General features: G+C 35.6%; 1 protein-coding gene across 2 annotated transcripts in view; it reads left to right on the top strand.

The window, feature by feature from the left end:
• The first annotated feature begins 250 nt into the window (after nucleotides 1–250).
• LRRC7 (leucine rich repeat containing 7) overlaps nucleotides 251–23,302 on the top strand; it is a 371,481-nt gene continuing 348,429 nt past the window's right edge. For both annotated transcript variants that reach the window (XM_057744562.1, XM_057744552.1), the window contains exon 1: nucleotides 251–347. In XM_057744562.1, the coding sequence (XP_057600545.1) occupies nucleotides 251–347 (97 nt within the window). The remainder of the gene's footprint in view (nucleotides 348–23,302) is intronic.

The following is a 23,302-nucleotide window of genomic DNA, read 5'->3' as shown; positions in this document are numbered from 1 at the left end:
CTAATTGGAGAATGTGCATATGAGTTTCATCCACATGTGTTTTTATATTTTTAAAACTGGGATGCCTTAGAAAAGTCAAGCACTCTCCAGTTTAACACAGTCACTTCCACTCTCTACTCGCCTACTCTTTGCTAGATACTGTTAATGATGTGGTCTACCTGAATTGTTGACTCTTGATTTAAACCATTTAATTTGTCAAAATTTATCAAGATTTTGGTATTAAAATACTCTTTTAATTCCCTCCTATAGGATGGAGAACTTAATAAGGGGAAGGAATCCCCCACAATATCAGAGAAGTCCTTGTAAAGAAGTTCGTGCAGCACTTCGGAAGAGGCCTGAAGAGGAGTGTAAGTATGTTTAATAGGATTACCTGTGTTCTAGATAGACTTAGGTGAGTAGTATAGTAAAACTAGAACATTAACCTTTAAGTGATAACTCAAATAATAGAGGTACTTAACAAATACTTGTTGAATCTAACTGAATTTATTTAAAAAAAAAATTATCGTATGGTACCTGGATTCAGGCATTGTTTTCTTAAGTGTTTTTCTTGTACTTCAGAATGCTCTACTGATAATTTGGTTTCATGTTCAAATGAGATTGGAGAAAGCTGCAGTTTACCACATCTTTCTTAGATGTTTGTACCATGAATATTGTTTACAAAGAGTCCTGAAATTAAAAAACAAACCATAAAACCAGCAACTTTGAAATTGTTTAAAGTAAATATTTTCCAGTTTCATTTGACCACAATACTCTTTCAATGGTTTTTTTAAAAAATGAAGACACTTTGAAAACCACTGCATTAGACTAAAAAATAAATGTCTAGTGACAAATATAAACCCATTGATCAAAATGAAACATTTGATTTAATCAAATTTAGGAAAAGATTTTGAAAAATGGAAGTCGTGTATCCCCTCATAAAGCCATTTTAATCCATCTTTAAATTGTCAAAATGTTACAATATACAACTGTAGAGATTTTATCTAAATATTTCTAGTCTGTAGCATTGTTGGAGATGTTTAACATAATACTTGCATTTTAAGTTTATAAGGGGACCGATAATACTACCTTTCCTCTTGGCATTTGCATCTAATTATTTTCAGGGAATTAAGTCACAATCCATTATGACAAAAATTTATCTGTCTGATATCTTTTTACAGGAATTTACATTTTGTAAGGATAGAGCTAATGCAGTGGGTTCACCGGCATATACAGTTTAGTAATATTGGCATTTTAACTTAGTTTGAAGTATACCATTCTGGGTAAAGACCAAATATATTAAATCTGGGCACACTCATGGCAAGTAGTATTTTTGTTTCATTTCATTTTATTATAAAGTCAATATATAATCTGATTGGGTTGGCATCTATGTCATTCAAGATACTGTTAGTTTTCTTTTATTTGGTATAGTTATAGCTTCTAACATTATAAATAATATCTAAGTAAAACTAAAATTTGAAAATGAAGATATAGTTCATGGGCATGTTAAAACAAAAACTGTTTATAAGATGGAGACTAGTGCATAAAACTGTTGCTTTTTTATTGAGTTCATAGCAACGCTTTGGGGTTTTTCCTCTGTGCTGGTTTAACACAGTCAGCTTAGACTCTGGTACAGTTCTGCAGATTTTATTTAGAAACTTAAGGTTTTGTGGATAAATCTATAGTTGATTCTCATAGAGTCACAGAATATATTTAATGTATACAAAGTCATTTTTCAGACCTCTTGTACTGAGTTAGTCTATGCCAGAGGTTGATCACCTACGGTCCATTTATCAAATCCATCCTGACACCTGTTTCTGTAAATAAAATTTTATTGAAACACAGCCATCTCCCATTCGTTTAGGTATTGTGTATGGCTGCTTTCCATGGCAAGAAAGAGTTGAGCAGTTGTGACAGAGACTATGTGGCCCACAAAGCCAAAAGTATTTACCTGATTCTTCGTTGAAAAAGATTTTAAAACCCTAGTCTGGGCCAGTGGTTCTTAAAGTGTTGTCTCCAGACCAGCAGCAGCATCTGGTATCTTGTTAGGAAACACAAATTTTAATGTGTACAACCCACAGCTACTGAGTCCAAACGTCTGAGAGTTGGGTCTAGTAATCTGTGTGTTTTGAAGGAGTGCTACAGGAGATTCTGATGCAAGCTCAAGTCTGAAAACCACTAGCCTAAGTCAAATGACTGGCGGCAAGATGACATTAAATCACCATGGATACAAAAGACTGATAATAATAGACATATTTCAGCGTTAGTCTTGTTGTCTAATGTAAGGTGCATAATATAACCGTTTTCTGTGTTATAACAAGCAAGTCCTCAACAATTGGATCATGGCAGTCAGGACAATTTTTGAAATATCACTACAGGGGCTCAGCTGGATTGGCTATATTATTGAACATGGAAGGACATAATGAGAAATGAGAACCATATAAAGTATTATTCTCTGCCAGATAGGTCTTTGTTATCCCTCGTTAGTCTAATGAACAGTTCTCATCCTGTACAGACCACTCTTAATTCCCTAAGAAAGAATCTTCCTTTTTAGAATGGGAGCAATGTAGTAGTTAATTAAGACATTAAAGTCACACATAAGGGTTTATTCTCTAATGTGACACTTAATGACTAGCTGCAGGACCTGAGTATTATGTTCTTAATCTAAGACTCAGTTTACTTATTGGAAAATGAGAATAATTAAAGAGCCTATCTTGAAGGATTGTTTGGAGAATTAAGGAAGGTTTATATTAAGTACCTGGTATAGAACTTGGGGCATGGCAAGTTTTGTTTTTCCTCCTCTCTCTCTTCCTCTTCATTTATTATTATTGTTCTGTTTTTCAAACTAACCATTTGAGGATACCAAAGCATCTTTTGATCATAGAAATGAACATCTACAGAAATTGTAACCACTATTTTTAGAAATAGTAATATACAACAAAGAACAGGTTGTAAACAAATGGCATAAAGCTTGAATTCTTGCAGCAATGTTAGATAGTAATTCATGTTAGATGGTAATTTGTCTCACATAATTAGTCTCACACAAGTTCTTTCCCTATGCTTCTACAAGTTCAACATGGCACCTAGACCAAGAATTACCGGTCAACTCCCATAGAAAGCTGCCACCTTAGAGAATCATCATAGAAAGCAAATGATAGTGGCTTTCCTTTACTGAAAATTGAAAGAATAGTGGAAATTGACTCAGACAATAGGATCCTACAGATGCAAGGTGAACCCTCTTTCATTTGGAGATATTGCAAACAAGGGTGTTGTAAAATAACAGAAATTCATAGTGCTTTCTTTTATAGTCTTTTATACTCTTTTACAATATATTCAATGTTAATATCAACATTAGGTCACCAGACATAGCTCTTAATAGATTATTTCATGTGGATTATATCTAGCTATATTGCATTTAGCATAGCCAAGCAAACTTTCTGTAAAAATTGATTCTTATAAAACACAGACTTTTAAATATGCTCAAATTGCTTCCCATTAAAAAATAAAAACTTTGTCCTTAAAACCAAAGCACCATTCAGCTACAGCCCTACATTCTCATTCTGTTCTCAGGCAGATCTCTGAAAGGAGTCATCTATACTCACTCCATTTACTTACCCCCTAGTTACTCTGTCAAATTAATGCAGTCTGGCTTCTACCCAATCACTCTGCTGAGACAGACCACTAATAATCTCTCTATGATGCTATATTAATTTTATATTGCTATGTAATAAATTACCACAAACTTACTGGCTTAAAACAGTTTATCTCACAGTTTCTTTGGGTCAAGAATCCAGGTAGGGCTTATCTAGGTTCTCTGCCGCACGGTTTCATCAGGCTGAAGTTTCATCATGAATTCAATTGGAGAAGAACCTACTTCCAAGCTTACTTAGGCTGTTGGCAGAATTCACTTTCTTGTTGGTTTTATGACCAAGAGCGCTGCCTTTTGCTGACTTCCAGCTGAGGGCTACCTTTAGGGTCTAAATATCTCCTGCAGTTCCTTGGTATATGTACATTTTCAGTATGGTTGCTTACTTTATTATTTATATTAAAAGTTATAAATAAATAAGAGTTGAACTAAAAAATATTCAAGCAACCCATAGGAAGACAAGAAAAAAGAAATAGAGGAAGAGAGCCCATTGCATATCAAATAATTAATTTTTCTTTTGATACGGGTAACTGCTGCCTTTTTGAGTTCTTATTCTTTCAAATTTCCACTGGTATGTACATCTTAAATATTGATGATTTGCCCCTTATATTTTATAGTTTTGTGAACCCAGTCATTAGATATGCTTTTTATTCTATATATACACTTATTTTATAAAAACACATTAGATCAGATTATGCCAGGGCTTAGGCTGCACGTGGGAACTATAAAAGTTGCAAGAAATGTTTTCAGTTAAAGATAGACTATGAAATATCTACCTTGTACAGTCTCTTTTTAACATGTTGGGTGATATTCCTTTTATTTCTCAAGTATCAATAGTAGTAGAAGAGTTTATATTTTACATTAAAACAATACTGAGTAGAATATAGAGGACATGGAGTAATTATTGCAGTTATTTTCCTAAATGAAATGTGTTGTTTGAATGAATGTAGGCTTGGATCTAAATTCCTGGGCTCGCCACTTTTTCTCTCTCTCTCTAGGGATGTTAAGAAATATAAAATAAATCATTTAATTAAAAAAAAAAGAAATAGAGGAATGAGGAGCCAAGGGAACAAATAGAAAACAAATAATAAAATGGCAGACATAAGCCTTAACAGATCAATAATTACATTAAGTGTAAATGGTGTAAATACCTCAATTAAAAGCAAAGCTTGTCAGATTGGTTACAAAAGCAAAAAAAAAAAGTATGTTACCCATACAAAATGCTTTTTAAATGTAAAGATACAAAAAGGTTAAATATAAAAGGATAGAAAAAGTATTTAAATGAAAGCTTGAGTGACTATATTTATATCAGAAAAAAGTAAGTTCAGAGTAAAACTTAATAAAGATCATTTCATAATGATAAAGGGGTCAGTTCATCAAGAGTATATAACAATCCTAAATGTTTATGACTTCAATTTATTTTTACAAATTTATATTTTCTTTTTTCTAACACATCTTTATTGGAGTATAATTGCTTTACAATGTTGTGTTAGTTTCTGCTGTACAAAAAAGTGAATCATCTATATTTTCTTAAATTTTGTTTTAATAGCTTTGCTATGTTGTCTTTTTTTTTTTTTAAACTCAGTCTAATTTAGTTTTCAGTAGCTAAGTAATTCTTGGTAGCATAGTTGTGACTATGGCCTGTTTAAAAGAAAAAACAAACTAATTGTTTTCACATAGAGAAATATCTATGAAGGTATAATTTTTTCCTCAAAATTTCCCTGAGTCAGTACTATGTGAACTAAAATTTCACAAAGGCTTTCTATCAGTTTCTGAATAATATGAAAAATTCATTGAAGAGTTTTTTTAATTTATTTTACCTTCTTATAAAATTTAGATTCCTAATAACATAATTCTATCCTTATAGCGTTGATATTTTACTTTTCCTTAATATAAACAATCTGTTTTATATTATCAGGAGATAACACAAAATTATTTTGTTTTCAAATAACTGAATGCTACCTTTCCAAATGTCAAAATATTCTTGTATTAACCAGTTTGGAGAAAGTTATGATAATTAGTCAGTTTTCTGAGTTCATATTAGAAGTTATTGAACATGATTTTAACCTTTGCCCGATGATTCAAGGTGAGTTTTGTAAACACCCATTATTGTCTAGAATTCCATCTGGGCTTCCCCCCATATCGAGTTGTCAGCTTTCACCTTTGTTATGATTGTTCTTGCTGTTTAGCTACCCGTTTTTTTGGCATTCTGATTCCCATTTTAGTTTCCTCCTCCAGAGAGCTGATGCACCATCCTTATTAAGAATTTTATGTTAAATATGTGTCAATGAATCAAGGATTGAAAACCAGTCAAGCCTTGGATGATTTATGGTAAACAAGATAAAGAAGCAGGGAACTCTAAATGCAATGTAAGAACTGGGGTGCATTAATTTGAAAGATCCTAAGACTACCCTTCTTCTTGTTGATTTCATCTCAAGTTTGTGGTGGGTCCCCAGATACTTGTATTCTTTACCACGTTCCTATTTCAAACTATGTCCCAATGACTCAAGTATGATGTTGATGACCTGGTGTTACTCTCATCTTACTCACTCGGTCTGGGGGCTTAGGCAGTGGGGGTGTGGAGGGCTTATATCTGCTAAGGAAATTTGAAGTAATCCTCAGGATGAAGCACCATGCTATGTAGTTATAGACCTCACACACATGCATAACAGTATCAGAGTGCAGAGGAAGAGTTACTGTCTTTTCCCAGGCATCTCTTTATGCTAGAAAACCTCTTACATGCTCCTAGAAAATGTTCCCTATCGTTTCACTAGCCTAAATTGGGATAAATCCCTATCCCTGTACCATTACTATACACCATAAGAATGCTATGCACTCATTGGCTTAAGCCTATTATACTGGACCGATCATGTTCAAGAGCTGGTTTAGTATTAAAAGTAATCCTAGATAATGTAAGTAAGTGAAAGTAAGATAATGTATTTGCCACTTGGTCTAGCATAATGGAACACGTAAGGTTATTCAACACTATATCTCATACTATTGCTTGTAGTGTATATTTGTCTATATATATTTAGCTGTCCCAAAATATTTTAGGGATGGGAATGGGAACAATGAACAGAAGAGGCGGTACTTGGGAGATCAGGAACCTGAGCACTGATATTAAGGTGACTCACAGGCCTCTATTTATCATACAGAGCCCTCTTTTCCTTCTAAGCCCTATACATAGTGGGCAGTTGTGTTTCCATTATTTTCAGTTGCTCCTTAAACTTTTCTTAAAATACAGTTTCTTTGGAATGAGACCCATTTCCCCTATATCTCCCTTCCATTCTAGGACCAGCCCTTCTTTCTTTCAAACTTAAGCAATTATTAGTTATATTGTATAGATGAAGCTATAGGATTTCAGACTTGTTAAATAATTTATGCAATGTCACACAGCTAGGAAGTGCCACAGCTGGGATGCAAACATTAAGTTTGACTCCAGAAGCTATCTTATTCCTACCGTTCCATGCTATATATGTACACTGCAGTATTCTCTGTCCTCATTTTACCTCTCCAGGATTCACTTTCTGCTTAATCCTTAAAAATTTTTAAGCATAAATTATCATACAAAGAAATGTATATAATGTGTGTATAGCTTAAAGAATTATAAATTAACACTCATGTATCTAAAACATCAGACTTACTGAATTACATATTCCTATCCAGCTCTGCTTACCTCTTTAGTCTGGCATATCCATTCTAGGAGACTAGTCTTTCCCACTGCTCCTTTCTTAGGTCTTTCTTTAAGGTGACCATTTCTTAAGTCCTACAACAAAGCCAAAGGAATAATGTACATTATTTTAGTACAAGGGGGCTCAAGAGAAACAAGTGGTCAATAATTTCTCATTAGCTAGAAAATCTTACTAGTTTGACTTTCTATTAACATCTTAGATTGTGACTATACAGTATCATAACAAAGAATAAGGTTGTATCTTAAACTTGAATTTTATCAGCACACCTGAAATTAATACATGTAATAATCACTAATAATTTTGGCATGATGTAAAAACAAGATTAAAGGGAGATTAGATTAAATATATTCACAGCCTGAACATTCTTCGACCAATTAGAAAATTGAAATCAGGCTCATGCAAACAGTGCAAAGTTGATGTATTTTAGACAGCTTTTCTATTCAAGGTAGTAATAGAAATTCAGGGGAAAATATGTCTTAAACTCTTCTCTGGAATATCCACAGGTTTAAACTAGCTTCCTTAGTTATCTGCAGCCATAGTTCTCCCAAGATTCTACTTAGGATATAATTTTAGAAAAGATCCACCAGCATTAATTTTCCTAGCACCTCTGGCTTAGCAAACCATTCATTAGTGTTGAGGCTTGAATCTTCACTGGATCTTTTAAAATGCAAATTCCTTTGAGGGTAACCCTAGTCAAATCTTAAGACTCTTTAACGTAAAAGTAATTTTATATCACTGATCTCGGTAATTTAAAGGAATCAAATCTCAAGAGGTCTTTGGATGCCCAGAAAGAGACAGGAAAGGTCAAAAAATGGTTACAAAGGTGAGGGGTTTGAAAAACAAATTAACTTGCTACATATTTTTGCTAAGGGTTGGTTCTATTATCTGGTGAAAGACCTTTTCAAATAAAATTTCAGCCCTTTCTACACCTTTCCATTTATTTCAGTAGTAACCACCCTACTAATTTATTCCTTCTTTATGAAAGGTTCTCCTTTTCTCCTTGGCAGAGGGCAGGACCTCCCTCTTATTGTTCCCTGAAACAATTCGCACAGATGATTAATGCAGTACTTATGGCATAGTATTTTATCCTCTGATTGCATGTCTCTTTCCTCCCCATTGGGTTGTAAATTGCTGAAGGGCAGGCAGATACATCTTATTCATTTGTCTACCACTAGATTAAGCACAATATTTGATATATAATTATCACTCTAATAAAAGTTTACCAAAAGAAAAAAAAATGAACAAACTGTAAAAGATACAACTTCATTCATGCCGTGATACTTATTGGAGTATAAAGGCATCCAATAAATATCTTTCGTATTCCAGACCAATTTTGGAACAAATTAAGATATTGACAAGATGTTAGAAAGTTAGAGATCAAGCATCAATTTTATTACTTTTAACAGCTAGATTAGAGCACATAGCTGAGATGTTTGGCATTTATGGACTTCATTCTACACTCCAGGTATAAGCATACTTAACCCACTCAGCCACGGCAGTACAGAAAAGTCACAGGCCTCCTTATGTGGGGAATTCCTCCTACAAAATGTATAGCATCGAGAAATAGATCAGTGTACTGTGTCTTTCTAGAAGCAAGTTCACACCAAAGAAAGAGGGAGGAAGGGATTGAGCTACATATATCAAATTCTTCAAAATTTACGAATCAAGTAAATAATTGCATTTCCTAATAAGAGTTGGGAATGAGATAAGAGGTCAGTAGTGTTGAAGAAATCTCTCTGCACAGAAAATAGGTGAGCGGATAAGAAGCATCTCTACTTGCAATGTTCCTTAGAATTTTTATCTCTTAAGCTACTGAGATTAAACATTAAACCCTTAGATGACTAGAGGGAAATTTATTAGGGCAGTCTCTCCCAGATATAAATTGCTATTCTTTCATGGACACTTCTGATATCATTAGGGGCAGAGAGGAGGAGCAGTGTAGATTTAACTCCAGCACCACTGTAAACCAAAGTCTTGACACTTCATGTTCTACTTGTTATCCCAAAGAATGCCCTACATGATTAGCAAAGCTTCTGCAATATACTTAAATTACATTCATTTATTCAACAAATATCTACTGTTTGAGTGCCTACCTACCAACCCTGTGCCTCTCTCCCTATTTGTGATATATAATGAGAAAAAATTTAAGAACCAAAAAATGCAAACATTTCTGGTCTCAACAGAGTTATGCTCTAGTTGGGGAAAGCAGACATTAAACAAAATAATTTATAATTCATTAGAAGGCAATTCATACTGTGGGAAAAAGCAAAGTTATGGGGGGTGGGGTTAGGATTAGAGAGAGATTTGAGGACAACTTCACGTAGGGAGACTAGAATATGTAGAACTTTCACAAAAGATGGCAAATTAATAAGGAGATGAAGGAATTAGCCAAACCAGTTTACAAATTGTAAACTATGAATTCTGCATTTAAATATAACTGGAAGAGAATGAAAAAAATAAAAGAAAAATAAATGTAACTGGAAGAACTCTCCCATCCAGAGGTTAATTTTGGTGTGTTGCATAGGTGATATATAGGGGAATCATCACCTGTACATACTATCTCCTCTCTCAAAGAGAAGCTATTAAGACACTTTTGCCTTTTCGCAAAGTTTAGAAACTTGCAATGCCGAATACCCTAGTTCAGCTTGTTTGCAGTGCATATGTCCCCATGCAATATTTTCAAACCTTTGAAAATTGTTGCCTCTTTGAGTGCCAGAGATGGGCTGAATACGAGTCTGTCTAATAGCATGGTTTCTGCAAAGGCTGGTGAGCAAATGTCTTTAGTCCTGGAACCCTAGTGCCCTTTGCCACATGCACTGCTATGGAATTGCTTAGGCCTATGTAACTGCTGTCATTATCTCTTTCATCTGGAGAATTAACCCCAGCATGTTCCTGGCCTAAAGCAGCTGTTGTTACTTCAGAAATGTGTGCCTCTAGGGACTTAATGAGGCTAAGTGTCTGTTCTTTCAAGAAACTTGCTTTTTTCAACATTGGGCTATTCCAGGCAGGCCTTGAGTAGAATCTCTTTCTGTACATTTTTTTCACAGAAGTGAAATAGGCACATAGTGTTTCATCTCCTTCTATTGTTCTACTGATTTTAGGGTAATGTTGCCAGATAAAATACAAGACACTGGTTAAATTTGAATTCAGATAAGCAACAAATAATTTTTTTCCTGTAAGTACATCTCATACAAGATTTAGGGCACATTTAAAATTAAAATAGTATTCATTTCTTATCTGAAACTCAGATAAGGGTATTTGGATTTGGATTCTACAGAAAAAGAGAAACTATAGCATGTATATGTATATATGTGTGTGTGTTTATATTTATATTTATATTTTTTAAGGGATTGGTTCACATGATTATAGTGGCTGGCAAATTCAAAATCTGTAGGCTGAACAGCCAGGAAGAAGCTGATATATCAATATAAGTCCAAAGTCCATCTGTTAGCAGAATTCCTTCTTTCTCTGGGGAAGTCAGTCTTTTTCTACAAAGATCTTCAAGTGATTGGATGAGGCTTACACTCATTATGGAGGGCAATCTATTTTACTCAAATTCTACTGATTTAAATGTCAGTCTCATCCAAAAACACTCTTACGGAAGCATCCAAGATAATGTTTGACTGCATATCTAGGTATTGTGACCCAATCAGTTTGACACGTGCAATTAACCGTTACAGTGCCTTTTATTTTTATTCACTAAATGCGGTAACTCTTATTTCAGGGGGTCTGAACTGTGTTTCTAAGAGTTTAAATTGTTCCTTTAGTTGATTCTTTCTTTCTTTCATAATATAAAACTAGTACTATTTGCTAGTACCTTGTTTTTTTAGGTTTTCACTGCTTTTGGACTCAAATATATTTTTTGTAACATATTTTCCTAAACTTTGTCTCATGTGGTCTTCTATATGAAAGATATGAAAGCAGTAATTTCTGAGGCTTTCAAAAAACTTCACTATTCAAACAAATCATATCTATCCTCACCTGTCTGGGTTGGATAACCCCACTGAGGAAGAAATTCCCCATGAAGTCAGGATCAAAATCAAGCCTAGACTTGATCTCTTATTGTTCTGCATGCCTTTTCCTATAATATGTCTCCTTTAATATGCTTTGTCTTTGCTGGATCTTCCTTTAAAATGCTAATTTTATAAATTTCTGGAGAGTTTCCTTAGGGAAAGGCAATACCTGTACCCTCACCTCTAATTATTTATCACTTTGAAACTCACCTAATAATGTTTTAAATATGTTTTTTTCTATCCTTAAATTTGTCCAGATTTTGTGGATGCTTTGGTGTTGTGTCCCCATTCTTCAAATTGTGGTTCCCAATTGCTGCCACTCTGGACTCTTTATGTACAGCCTTGAAAGGCCACATCCTCAGTAGTTTCCCAGACCCTGTTATCTCTTGGGAAATTCACTCCAGATTGCTCTCTGAAATTCTGTCTCTCTATTTTGGTTAGATTTCTTTAGGCTCCAATCATATGTGTTTGACTTGGTACAGCTGAAACATCTCTTGCTTTTCTACTTTCTTCTTTAAGATTCATCACAGCAGGGTCTATCTATTTCCTTTTAATATTTGTTTCTCTTGGCCTGAAAGTTCCCATTTTCCACTTCATATCTGTCTAATACGTCCTATAAAATCTCAGTATTTCTCTTAACGAAGGCTCTCTTTTCCTCCAGTGTAATTAGCCAGTTTTCCTTTATTTTGTTTTTATTTTTCTACTGCTTCTGTTCTGATAATGAAACTGAAGCATGCCTCTTTTCATACCATTCCAATTCCTCCTAGATACTTTAACAAACTCAATTCTTAAAGACAAGTGCTCTAAACAGACTTTATTATTTCTTTCTGTAGCCTTTATGTATGCAGTCATTTCAATGACATGTTTGCTATCTTTTTCAATTCCACCTGGGAGAGGGCAGATTCTTTCATTAGAAGGGCTCCCTGCTACTTTTCATTTGTTTATTGATCAAATTCACTGCTCTTCTGTGGGTATATCCACAATGAGAGTTCTCTGATTTAGAAGGCCATTGATAGTGCTTATGTAAGTAACAGGCCCAAAGCTCAAGATGAAACTATAGCAGCTTAAACACTGTGGCCAATGCCTGCTAAGATCATCAAGGCCAATACAGTGTTGATAAAACAGCCCTGTCTGCACAAAAACAACCACTCGCTTAGGAATGAAACTGCTGTGAACTACAATAAACCACCAATCAAATCTTGCATGTCCTACTTGCTAAAACTGAAAGCCCATAGCTCCATGCCCTGGTCCCATCAAAAACTTCTGCAGATGCTATTTGCATCACCAAAATTCACTTTTTGCCTATTTACGTTTATTACTGATGAAACTGACATTGGAAGATGTACTTCAAGTACCTGGCTACCATGATCTTCCTAAGAATTAGCTCATGTAGCTTCATTCCATGGAGCCTAGTGTTGTACAGCTGGAAACTTGCAGGGCAAAATCAGATGTCCCAGGCAGCCTCCAGAAGGAGGGAAAGGTGGGGTTCTGAGCACAGCATCTAGGCTCAGTTCTTCTTCAGAATTTACCAATCACATAACTCCTTCAACATCACTGGAAATTAGAAAATGGGGCCAGAGCTCAGGAAGTTTAGGGAAAATGCCTCCTCGTGGAATCCTGAGAAGTGGGCAACATGTCTGTCCCCTCCTACAGCACTCCTGTGGCACTCACAATCATGAACCAGCTCTGGCAGAAGTCCTTATGGGTTTTGTCTGCCATGATGTGACTGCACATCAATATTCAGAACTCCTGTTCCAGAATGAAAGGTCAACCAAGAGAGCTTCCTTACCCCTGGGTGGGATGGTACTCCTACTATGGTGATAGCTACTCCAGAGAAATTCCTTCACGGAGTCTTCTCTTTCAATAGTCTAATCCCTTTTAAATCATTGATCTGGCTCGGGGTGTGGGGGAAGGGGTGTGATCCAAAAGTTTCAGAACGTGAACTTAGCTACATAGAACAGATAGGGGTAGTTCAGAATACAGATCCTGGAGCCAAGCTGCCTGCATTTGAGTGACAACTTTACTACCTACCACCTGTGTGACGTAGGCAAGTTACTCAATCTCTCTGTGCCTCAGTTTATGCATCGGAAAACAATAGGGATAATTAAATTAACTAATATATGTAAAGCTTTTAGAACGATTTCTGGCACTGTATAACTATTTGCTATTATTATTACTTTGTAAATTCCGTATACATTCATCTGGCTTTGGAATATCACCTCTATTCCAGTAGAGGTAGTATCTTGCTGCCTCTACTGAAGTCTGTGCTTGAATAACCCAGTGTACTTGTGAGTCCATCTAGTTCTTCTGCTGGCCTAGCAAAAAACCCAAATTAACCTGGCACCTTCATGTCCTGCCCTTACAGTACTGGATGGGAAGCCAGAATAACCAGTGAGGCCATGAGCTATTTCCACCTCTGGTAAGGCTGGTTCCACAACTTTGTAGAATAGCAACGCTAACCCCTAAAAAAAAATTATCTAGGAGCTGGGAGACACATTCGGCTTCCTCACTCAAGCCGAGGGGAAAGAGAAGAACAAAAGAGGAAAAAGGGACAGGAACCTAGAAAAGGGAACTCAGCAGTGGTTGTTCATGGCTATTCTCTCTCAGAATAAAAAAATTTTTTAATTAATGTTATTCAGTTCCAAAGATTCAAAATCACTATCTCTGCATTTCAAGTTTTATTTCTCAGCAAAGAGAGAATTTGATTAGCACAGTTTGAGTCACTTGTCTTTGCCCAAGTCCAGGGTAATACTGTGTTTTGTGTTAAGGCCATTCCCAGAAAGAAGGAATCCTTGTTGGCCTGACATCTTCCCTGGAGATGTCCACTGTAGTTTGGACCTATGACCATTCTGTGCCCCATGTGAGTACCTTTCTCTTGTTAACCTCTGGCATTCTTGACTTTGAGCTGCTGCAGCTCTAACTGCAAAACCATGGTGATTTGCATTACACTCAAGTTACTTTTTTTTTAAATTCCAGTTGTAAAATACTATTTTTTAAATTTGTTTATTTATTTATTTATTGGCTGCATTGGGTCTTCATTGTTGTGCACAGACTTGCTCTAGTTGCAGTGAGCGGGGGCTACTCTTCGTTGTGGTGTGCGGGCTTCTCTCATTGTGGAGCACGGGCTCTAGGTTCACGGGCTTCAGTAGTTGTGGCACATGGGTTCAATAGTTGTGGCTCGCAGGCTCTTGAGAGCAGGCTCAGTAGTTGTGGTGCACGGGCTTAGTCACCCCGCAGCATGTGGGATCTTCCCAGACCAGGGATCAAACCCATGTCCCCTGCATTGGCAGGCAGATTCTTAACCACTGTGCCACCAGGGAAGCCCAACAGGCAGCTTTTATACTTCTTTAGACAAAGAAACAATATATTTGTGAGGAATTGACAGGACAAAGAAACTTAGGTTTTGGGTGCTCAATTAGCGAAGAATCTGAAGAGAGTTTGGGCTTGGGTAGTAAATTTAAGAAGTAACAAGGTTTGTTTATATAGGCTTCTCTGCCCCTAATTCCTTATCTCTGGAGAAAAGGGGGTCCTTCTATCACTAGAGACAGACTTTTCACATGGAAAGTTTTTTTTACTGCTTTCAGGGAGACAAAGAGGAAGCTCACAGTGTCCCTCCTGTATTGGCCACTTCTTAAGTAACTTGAATTCAAATGATCAATATGTCATTGAGGCATATTTTGAGGTGGCCTGCCCTGGGCCCCAACACAACTAAAACTCTAATCCATGTGAGACTGTTCTCTATACAGAATAAGTATTTCTACAAAATAAAAGTCCTGAAAGCAATGAATGTATTCTAGTCCCCTTGGAAGATTGTCTGGTTTTATTAGTTTAAAGAAAACTTAACTGTTTAATTGGAACATGCCATCTTAGAAAGAGTTGGCTTAATTTATTTTCAAGCTAGTGCACAAAGATATTTTTACTCAAAGACTTTTAAATGTTATCTCCAGTATTGTACAGGCCTAAGGAAAGATTTTAGATGTTCTAATTATTTGAATTGAGTATGTGTATATATGGTATAAAGGCAAGAAAGTCTTTGCATTGGTACTTTCTAAATTCTGTTTTTAATTCATTTACATTTTTTTATGACAGATATTCGAAAACCAGGCATTGTGTTGTTTTATTTTGTGTGAATTTGAACCTCCTGTCAGCAAGACCAAAGCTAAATACTTCCTCTTTAACTTTAAAAACAAAACTATATGTGATTTTTTGTGCCATTTAGTTGCATGCCTGAAGAGTGAATAATGTTACCTCTCTGCTCACAGGTCTTCACGCATCATGTTTAATCAAGAACATATTTTCACTTGTAGTGTTTGACATGTCACATGCCTATCAGTTTACTGTCAGGCAAGATAGAGCACATCATAAAGTGCATCAGTTCTTATTGCTCTCTTTTAAAGTCAGGCACTACAGATGACAATAAACATGACAGCTTTTGTGATCAGCAACACTTTTGCTGGCATCCTGTTATTAATAATCCTTTGGCAGGACAGTATTACCAGGAATAATCCGTGGTGGAGCAATCATTTCTGCATCATTGACCACAAAATGATTTCTAAGCTTTTTCCAAGGCTTTTTTGTTTTTCAGATTTTCCCCCCTTAGACCAAATGCTTCACTCAAGTTGTTACAAAATTAATCGGGAAGGGGAAAAAAGGGAGAAGAGACTATGAAAGGCTCCCTCTTTAATTCTTGACTCAAAGGCTACATTTACCAACTTTTAAGAACCACAATGAATACTGAAAGGTACAGTCAAGACTGAGAGGTGACCTTCAAAAAAAAATAAAGGGTGCAAAAGTAAGTTTTCATTGAATATATAATTATAGCACTTGGAAAGCATATTAATGAGATGAATATTTCTCATGATATATGAAATGTAAACAGTATTCTAGGCATACTATAACATGTACTTAATAGCCATAATGACTTTTTGTGTTTAAAAAAAAATCAGTGACAGTCAGGAAAGGGTGAGCAGTTTTACGATTGCCATTATCCAGACATGTATTCCTCTCAGGATCAATTGCAATGTTTATTACATAAACATAACATATTTCTGGTGCCATGTATTATCCACATCATCATTAAGCAAAGTTCATTAGGTGGCCTGTTCCCAGCTCACTGATCCATCAGCATAAACTCCAGCCTTTAGTTACTTAATGCTTGTCAGTTCTTGTGATAACCTAAAAGAGTGAAAACACCAAAACTTTTAAATAAATCTTACCTCCAATTCACAAACCACATTTCACTTTTACCTTGTCCTGATTTACTTTATTTTGAAAAAATCTCATAGAAATGAATCTCTCTGGCATCATTTATTAAGATCATAAGTGGTTAAAAATAGATTATTTACTTTCCCTAATTGTTTAATGCTTCAAGACAAAGACAAATAAAGCTTGTTTCACTTTGTTTCCTAAAGCTGGTGCTCAATTTTTTTATTTTAGTGTCAATTCTAAGTGTTTTCAATAAATTTTTAAATAGGACTCTGTGAATTTAGAAGGAGGTTATATTTTAACATTAAATTGCACTGACTCTAGTTTATCCAAGGATGGCATAACTTTAAAGTCCTTTAAGATATCCCACTAGTTACATATCTACATATCTATTTCAAGAATAAATTTAAATCTCTGATCTATAGGAATCCAACTGATTATATAAATTGTTGCTTCAAATTCCCAAAATTGCAGAAATGTATTTGTGTGTATGTACACATATATATCATACATATAATGTGTTAACATATATTAACTTAATTTTGAGGCTTGCCCTTTAGCATAAGAATACTTCATAGTAAAAGGCTATTAACATAAAAGGATAGATAGATAGGTAGGTAGATATAGGTAATCATGCATTCAACTTAATCACTATTCTTTATGTTACTGAAAGGTCTTTTGTTTCTTTTCTAAACTTGAAAAAGTAAAGGATTTGGTCAATGTTATTATTTACAGGTATTTTAGGTTGTACATTATGTGAATCAACAAATTAAACACCTTTAAGAATTCTGGACCAGAATTAATGTGCTTCTTTGAAACAGATTAAGAAAATATGTGGCCGCTACTTTTGCCTTATTGCCTCGCTTCCAGGGAAGCAAAGAGATGCATTCCATGCTAAGTCACAGTAAATATTAGTCTTATAATAAGATCTTTTCTTTCTTTTCCTTTTTTATGGTTCTACTTTTTTTTGCTTAAAACTAGTTTGTATCTATCATTTATTATGAGCCTCCTCAAATTCTTTTATGAAGGGGCTAAAAGGAAATAAAGTGATAATAAAATAAAATGCTTATTTTTTTGTGCATTTTATTCATTAGTTCAGGTAGCACTTACCAAGACTTTCTATGTGCACAGTTTTTTTGATTAGTAACTTCAGGTAGGATAAGTCTCTTCTCTTCTTAAGGAATAATCCATCCAGTTGGGGAAGCAAAAAAAGTTCAAAAGAAAAATCAAGCAGAGAATTTTTTTTTTCAATATACAAATATCTATAATCACTAGGACTTTATTTCTACATGATAATTTAGAAGGCTTTTATAAATGGACATGTATTAACATTTTAAATGCAAAAAAGAGAATAAAGTACATTTTATGAAGCATTTGAAAGCCATTTACAAATTGTAGAATTATCAAATTGTAGAATTACCATAACTTTGGTTTGGGGCAACTTTAATTTTTCTGAGCCTTCACTTCCTTATTTATAAAATGGGAAATATTTTGCTGCTTCATAGTGACTTTTGTTGCTGTGAGTTTTTAATGTTATAGGATGACTTTTGTGCACAGTAAAGATTATGTCTATTTGCAATTTTTAATTTTTATTTTATAAGTTAAAATTTTTAACTTAAACCTAAATTTTCAATATTTTTTAAGACTGAACATACAAATCTTAATCTATTTATAAATCTGATAATTTTTAACAATCACCTAAAATCTTTTACTTAAAATTTTTCTTAAATATTTTTATTTTTCATAAATCTAATACATTTTATCCTCTATTAAGTATTTCAAACCTTAGTGTAACAAGGAGAACCTCCCCAAATACTTAAACCACTCTTGCAAATCTAATCAATTAATGTAAAAACATAGTAAATTTCAAGTTTTTGTAAGCATTATAATACTATTATTAACCAACTAAATAAAATTCTCCTGAGTATTTCAACTAAATGTCACAACTCAATAAATAATTTATTTCTCATTTCATTTGGAATCATGTGCGCTTATGTGGTAACATGCCAAAGTCTTTTGAATATTATAAACACCTTTTGTAAATTTCTCTTATGTTAAACTTTTTTTAATAAATTTATTTATTTATTTATTTTATTGGCTGTGTTGGGTCTTTGTTGCTGCACACAGGCTTTCTCTAGTTGCGGTGAGTGTGGGCTACTCTTCATTGCGTTGTGCGGACTCCTCATTCTGGTGGCCACTCTTGTTGCAGAACATGGGCTCTAGGCATGTGGGCTTCAACAGTTGTGGCACATGGGCTCAGTAGTTGTGGCTCATGGGATGTAGAGCGCAGGCTCAATAGTTGTGGTACGCGGGCTTAGTTGCTCCGAGGCATGTGGGACCTTCCTGGGGCAGGGATCAAACCATGTCCCCTGCATTGGTAGGCAGATTCTTAACCACTGCGCCATCTAGGAAGTCCCCATTAAACTTTTAAAGTTATCAATGAAAAGTGATTTTCTTCAAGTTCTCAATTTTTAATTTGCAAACTTTCCCAGAATTAGAAAGATACTTTTACCTTCTTCTTTGTATACAACTTTTACCATTGTAATAATAAACAATGTTGGGACCTAGTAGTCCAGTGGTTAAGACTCTGCACTTCCAATGCAGGGGACACAGTTTCGATCCCTGGTCGGGGAACTAAGATCCCACATGCCGTGTGGTGCAGCCCAAATAAATAAATAATAAAATAAAATAAAATGATGTTTAAAAAAATAAACAACTTTAAACCTTAGTGTTTAAAAGAACAACAGTTTATTTTTCATTACCATTACATGTTGGCTGCATATTAACTGGGCTCTGCTCCATCATCTCTTTGTTCCAAAATCTAAAAAAAAACATCAGAGCGCATAGCTAGGATTTGCCACAGAGAACAAAGAGCATAGGCTGGCTTAAAACTTCCCTTTGGCTTGTATTCCATTAGCCTAAGTGAGTCACATGGCCTAGGATAATATCATTGGGGCAGGAAGTATGATCCTCCCATAGGAAGAAGCACCTATAAAAAGGAGCAATAGTATCGGGAAATGCTTCAAGTATTTTTGATCAGTCAATGCATTCTACCACATCTCCTCCAAAAAAAAAGGTCAGATTATTACCTATTTACGTCTTATGTGAATTTTCACCTTGGTACGCAGGCTGTAACTCTCTTTTTTTCAGTAATTTTGTTACTCCATGAATGAATGCTAAATTATGCCCATGCTTTTGTCAAGCCCTACACTCATGCTAATGACCTGGTCCTAAGGCTTAAATGAGATAATGTAAATGAAAGCATCTACACATCCTTAGCAAATATAAATATAAATACATTGTTTTCTTGCTCTTTTGTTTCCTACTTCATTTTCCTGCTTCCATCTTGCTGTGTGGTAGAGTGTTTTCTGTTCAGGCCCAACATCTAAAGCAAAATCACTTATCGTGCGTGGATAAAAGGAATTTTGCTGTCCTGTCATCAGTTTTTCTCCATTCCAGTCATTTTGTCCTCAGAAATATTCTTACATGCACCATCATTAACAGTCAACCCTCTCACTGCTCTAGAAATTACATTTACATTCATTTAGCCTTTTACATTGGACTTTTTAGAAGCCAGATCACACTTTCTCATATTACACTAATTTTTGACAAAAAGCATCCTGCAAGTTATTTACACATATGGTTTTAAGCAACATTTCATTCATCCTATAATGTATTTGTGCACTGATTTTTTTAAGAAGCAGATTATAGAAGGAATTGAAAGTCAGGCAAAAAAGTTTAGATTTAATAATGTAGGAAATAGGAAATAATTGAGTTTTCTGAGGCAGGAAATAGGAAAGCAGCATGGTATCATTATCACCGTAGGTTAAAGAGTATGGGATTTCATGTCAGACCTTCCTGGATTGGAATTCTGTCACCACCAATATGGCCTTAGTATTCATATCCAGTAATGAAGATTATACCACCCAGCTTATAGAGCTGTCATTCAATAATTGATGCAACAAATATTGGGTTCTCACTTTGTACTAGGTGTTGTTGAACAAAATAAACTCAGTACTTGACCTCATTATGTTGACAGTCTAGGAACAAATATAGAAAATATACAAGAAAATAAGCAAATCAATAGTGAACAATTGTGATAAGGGCTCAGAAGGAAAGGAGCAAGTGATAGAAACCTGGGGTATGTGTCTTTAAGTTAAGTGATCAGGTAAAACCCCTCTAAAATAGTGATATTGATGAGGAATAAAGGGAAAGAAGGTTCCGTAGCGGTTGGGGGCCAGCCCATGTCCTCCCAACTGCCAACATTCTCCTGTGTGCTCATGGCATCTGCGTGAAAGCACTGTCAGGTTTTATTGAGACCCTTCTTTCAGCTGGTGTCCAGGGCAGCCTGGAAGTACAGAGGGGTTAACGGCTCCAGGTGCAGCCTTCAGTCGTTCACCAATGAGAGCTGGAGAATAAATAGCCCACACTCCTCACGGTCTGACAGCTCACCCTGGGGTATATTCCACGTGGATGAGCCTTAGTTGCCCAGAGTGGCAGTCACTTCATTACACACCCACTACTGGCTTCCTTCCCTTCCCCGTTTCACTTCTTTTCTCCTGGTGTTTTCTAAGACTGCCTCCCAAATAAAGTATTTATTCTCAAATCTTCGTCTTAGGCAGAGCCTGCTGGCAGGGGAAAACAATCTGAAAGAAATATCATCTTTAATCACCTAGGATAATATCTGGAATAACATATGCACTCAATAAATGTTAGTTCTTTTCCTCACCCTTGTTCCCCCAGGTCAAACACATATGATGAAATGTTTTAGGAAGTTATCTCTAGACTATATTATGGTGTTGGAGGTAATTAAAGGTAGAGTCTGAGAGACCAGTGAGGAAGCAGACTGTTACTTTAGGGTGACTGCTCCATCTATCTCTTAGTTTCTGCCTAGGATCAATGGGCTAATCTGGACATGTTCATTTCATAACCTTTACCCATGACAGAGGTGGAACAGTATGGACAGAAACACACAAGGCCTTTTAAGGCCTGGATTCAGAACTGGTCCATTATTATTTCCACCTATTCTATTGGCCAAAGCAAGTCAGAGAGCCAAACCTAACATCGGTAGTATCCTCTTCCCTTGGAAATATGGGGACTGTGAAGGGCATATTGCTGAACCATGATCCAATCTACTACAAAAGTTCTCCTTTGCTATTCCAGTTTAGAATACTCATTTTATTCCCTTCCGTGCAATTTTGTTTGTGGTATTCAATTGTCTAATGTCTGTCTCCCCAATGATACTTTGTATTAGACATGAAGGAAAAAATAGACTGTCCTGTAGTTACAAATTAAACCCCCAATATCAGCAGTTTAACACAATAGAAGTTTGTTTCTCCCTCATGTCACAGTTCAATGCAAACTGAGAGGTACTGCTCCATCGTAGCTATGTCAACTGAGTCTGTGCAGCCTACCCAGGAAAAGAGAGGACCAAAAGATCAAAGGACATGATTCTTTCCAGGGCCAGGCCAAGAAATGGCTTCTATTACTTTTACCCACCACAGTCCAAAATTCAATCACATGGCCCCAATCCAGCTGTAGTAGGAGGTAGGGGGCAGAGAAATCCACCTTTCTTACTATTCAGGAAAAGAAAACGGTGTGATGAACATACAGCTTTGTTTCTACTAAAATTTTGGGGTCTTTGATGGCAAGATGTGTCTCTGGTAATATAAAGCCTGGCAAGTAGAAGCTCATCATTTGTTCAGTGAATTGAATAAACAACTACAATAATGAACAACTACAATAATGAACTCTTTTCATTTATGAAAAGAAAATAATGACACCTAACAGAATCATTATAAAGATTATAGAGGTAATTCCTATGATAGGGAGTTGTTTTATGGAAAGATATACTTTCCATGGTCTATCTTAGTTTATGACTTCACTTCTGTTTCAAAAATGCTTAAGGATTATCATTGTGTATGAATTATTGTTTGTGATAAAATGAGGAAAAATTATTGATACATGTAAATATGTATGTGGACATGTGAAGCAAGACTTTATGTTTGATTTCTCAAGATAATGGTTGACAGAATGTGTTCTAAAAAAGTCAGGATAGGAGACAAAGCAGGAAGAGGCAGGAAGGATGGCACCACCTGGCCCACAGTCTTGGGTGCAGGGCTTCAGGGCTTCCTTTACTTCCCAGCACTACCCAGGTTGAGTAATTCTATACTTGTCTACTCCTCCCGATTCCTGTAGAGTTGAAGAGATTTGGAGAGGCGGGTAAATGAAAAAGGAACAATGAAAGTTTTATAGTGATTCATGAGACTCTGCCACTTTTTTTCTGTCTTTTTTACTGGCCCTAAAGTAAAACATACACATGGAAGAAACTTAAGGAATCTTGGTTTTGTTGACTGATATTCAATTAAAATTTAATAAAATGTGTAAAATGCTTGGGGCATCCAAGGCACTGACTGATTACTGAGTCAGAAGCCTTCCATAAACCCCCAGATTGTGCTGAGTGCCCTTCTTCCAGCCTCCCACAGTGCAATGTGCACACTTCTGTCATGCCATGTCTCAGAATATATTTAAATCTGCTTTGGATCACTGCTCCTCAGTGATAAGCTCATCTAGGGGGGTTATTCATAATTTATCCAAGAGCCCATACAGACCTTAGTCTTAAATTAAGAACTCTGTTTTGCCTTCTAGTTTCTGAAAGGGCTTCATATCTAGACTTCAAAGCTCTGCCTTTAAATTCAAGTGACTTATAGTGCTACTGCCGAGACATCCTTTGTTTCACCCAAATCTTACAAATCTAGTGTTGAGTAGAT

This window comes from Hippopotamus amphibius, chromosome 1, assembly GCF_030028045.1.
Source record: "Hippopotamus amphibius kiboko isolate mHipAmp2 chromosome 1, mHipAmp2.hap2, whole genome shotgun sequence".
NCBI classification, from domain to species: domain Eukaryota; kingdom Metazoa; phylum Chordata; class Mammalia; order Artiodactyla; family Hippopotamidae; genus Hippopotamus; species Hippopotamus amphibius.
Note: the sequence above shows the minus strand (reverse complement) of the source record. Positions and strands in the feature narration are given on the sequence as shown.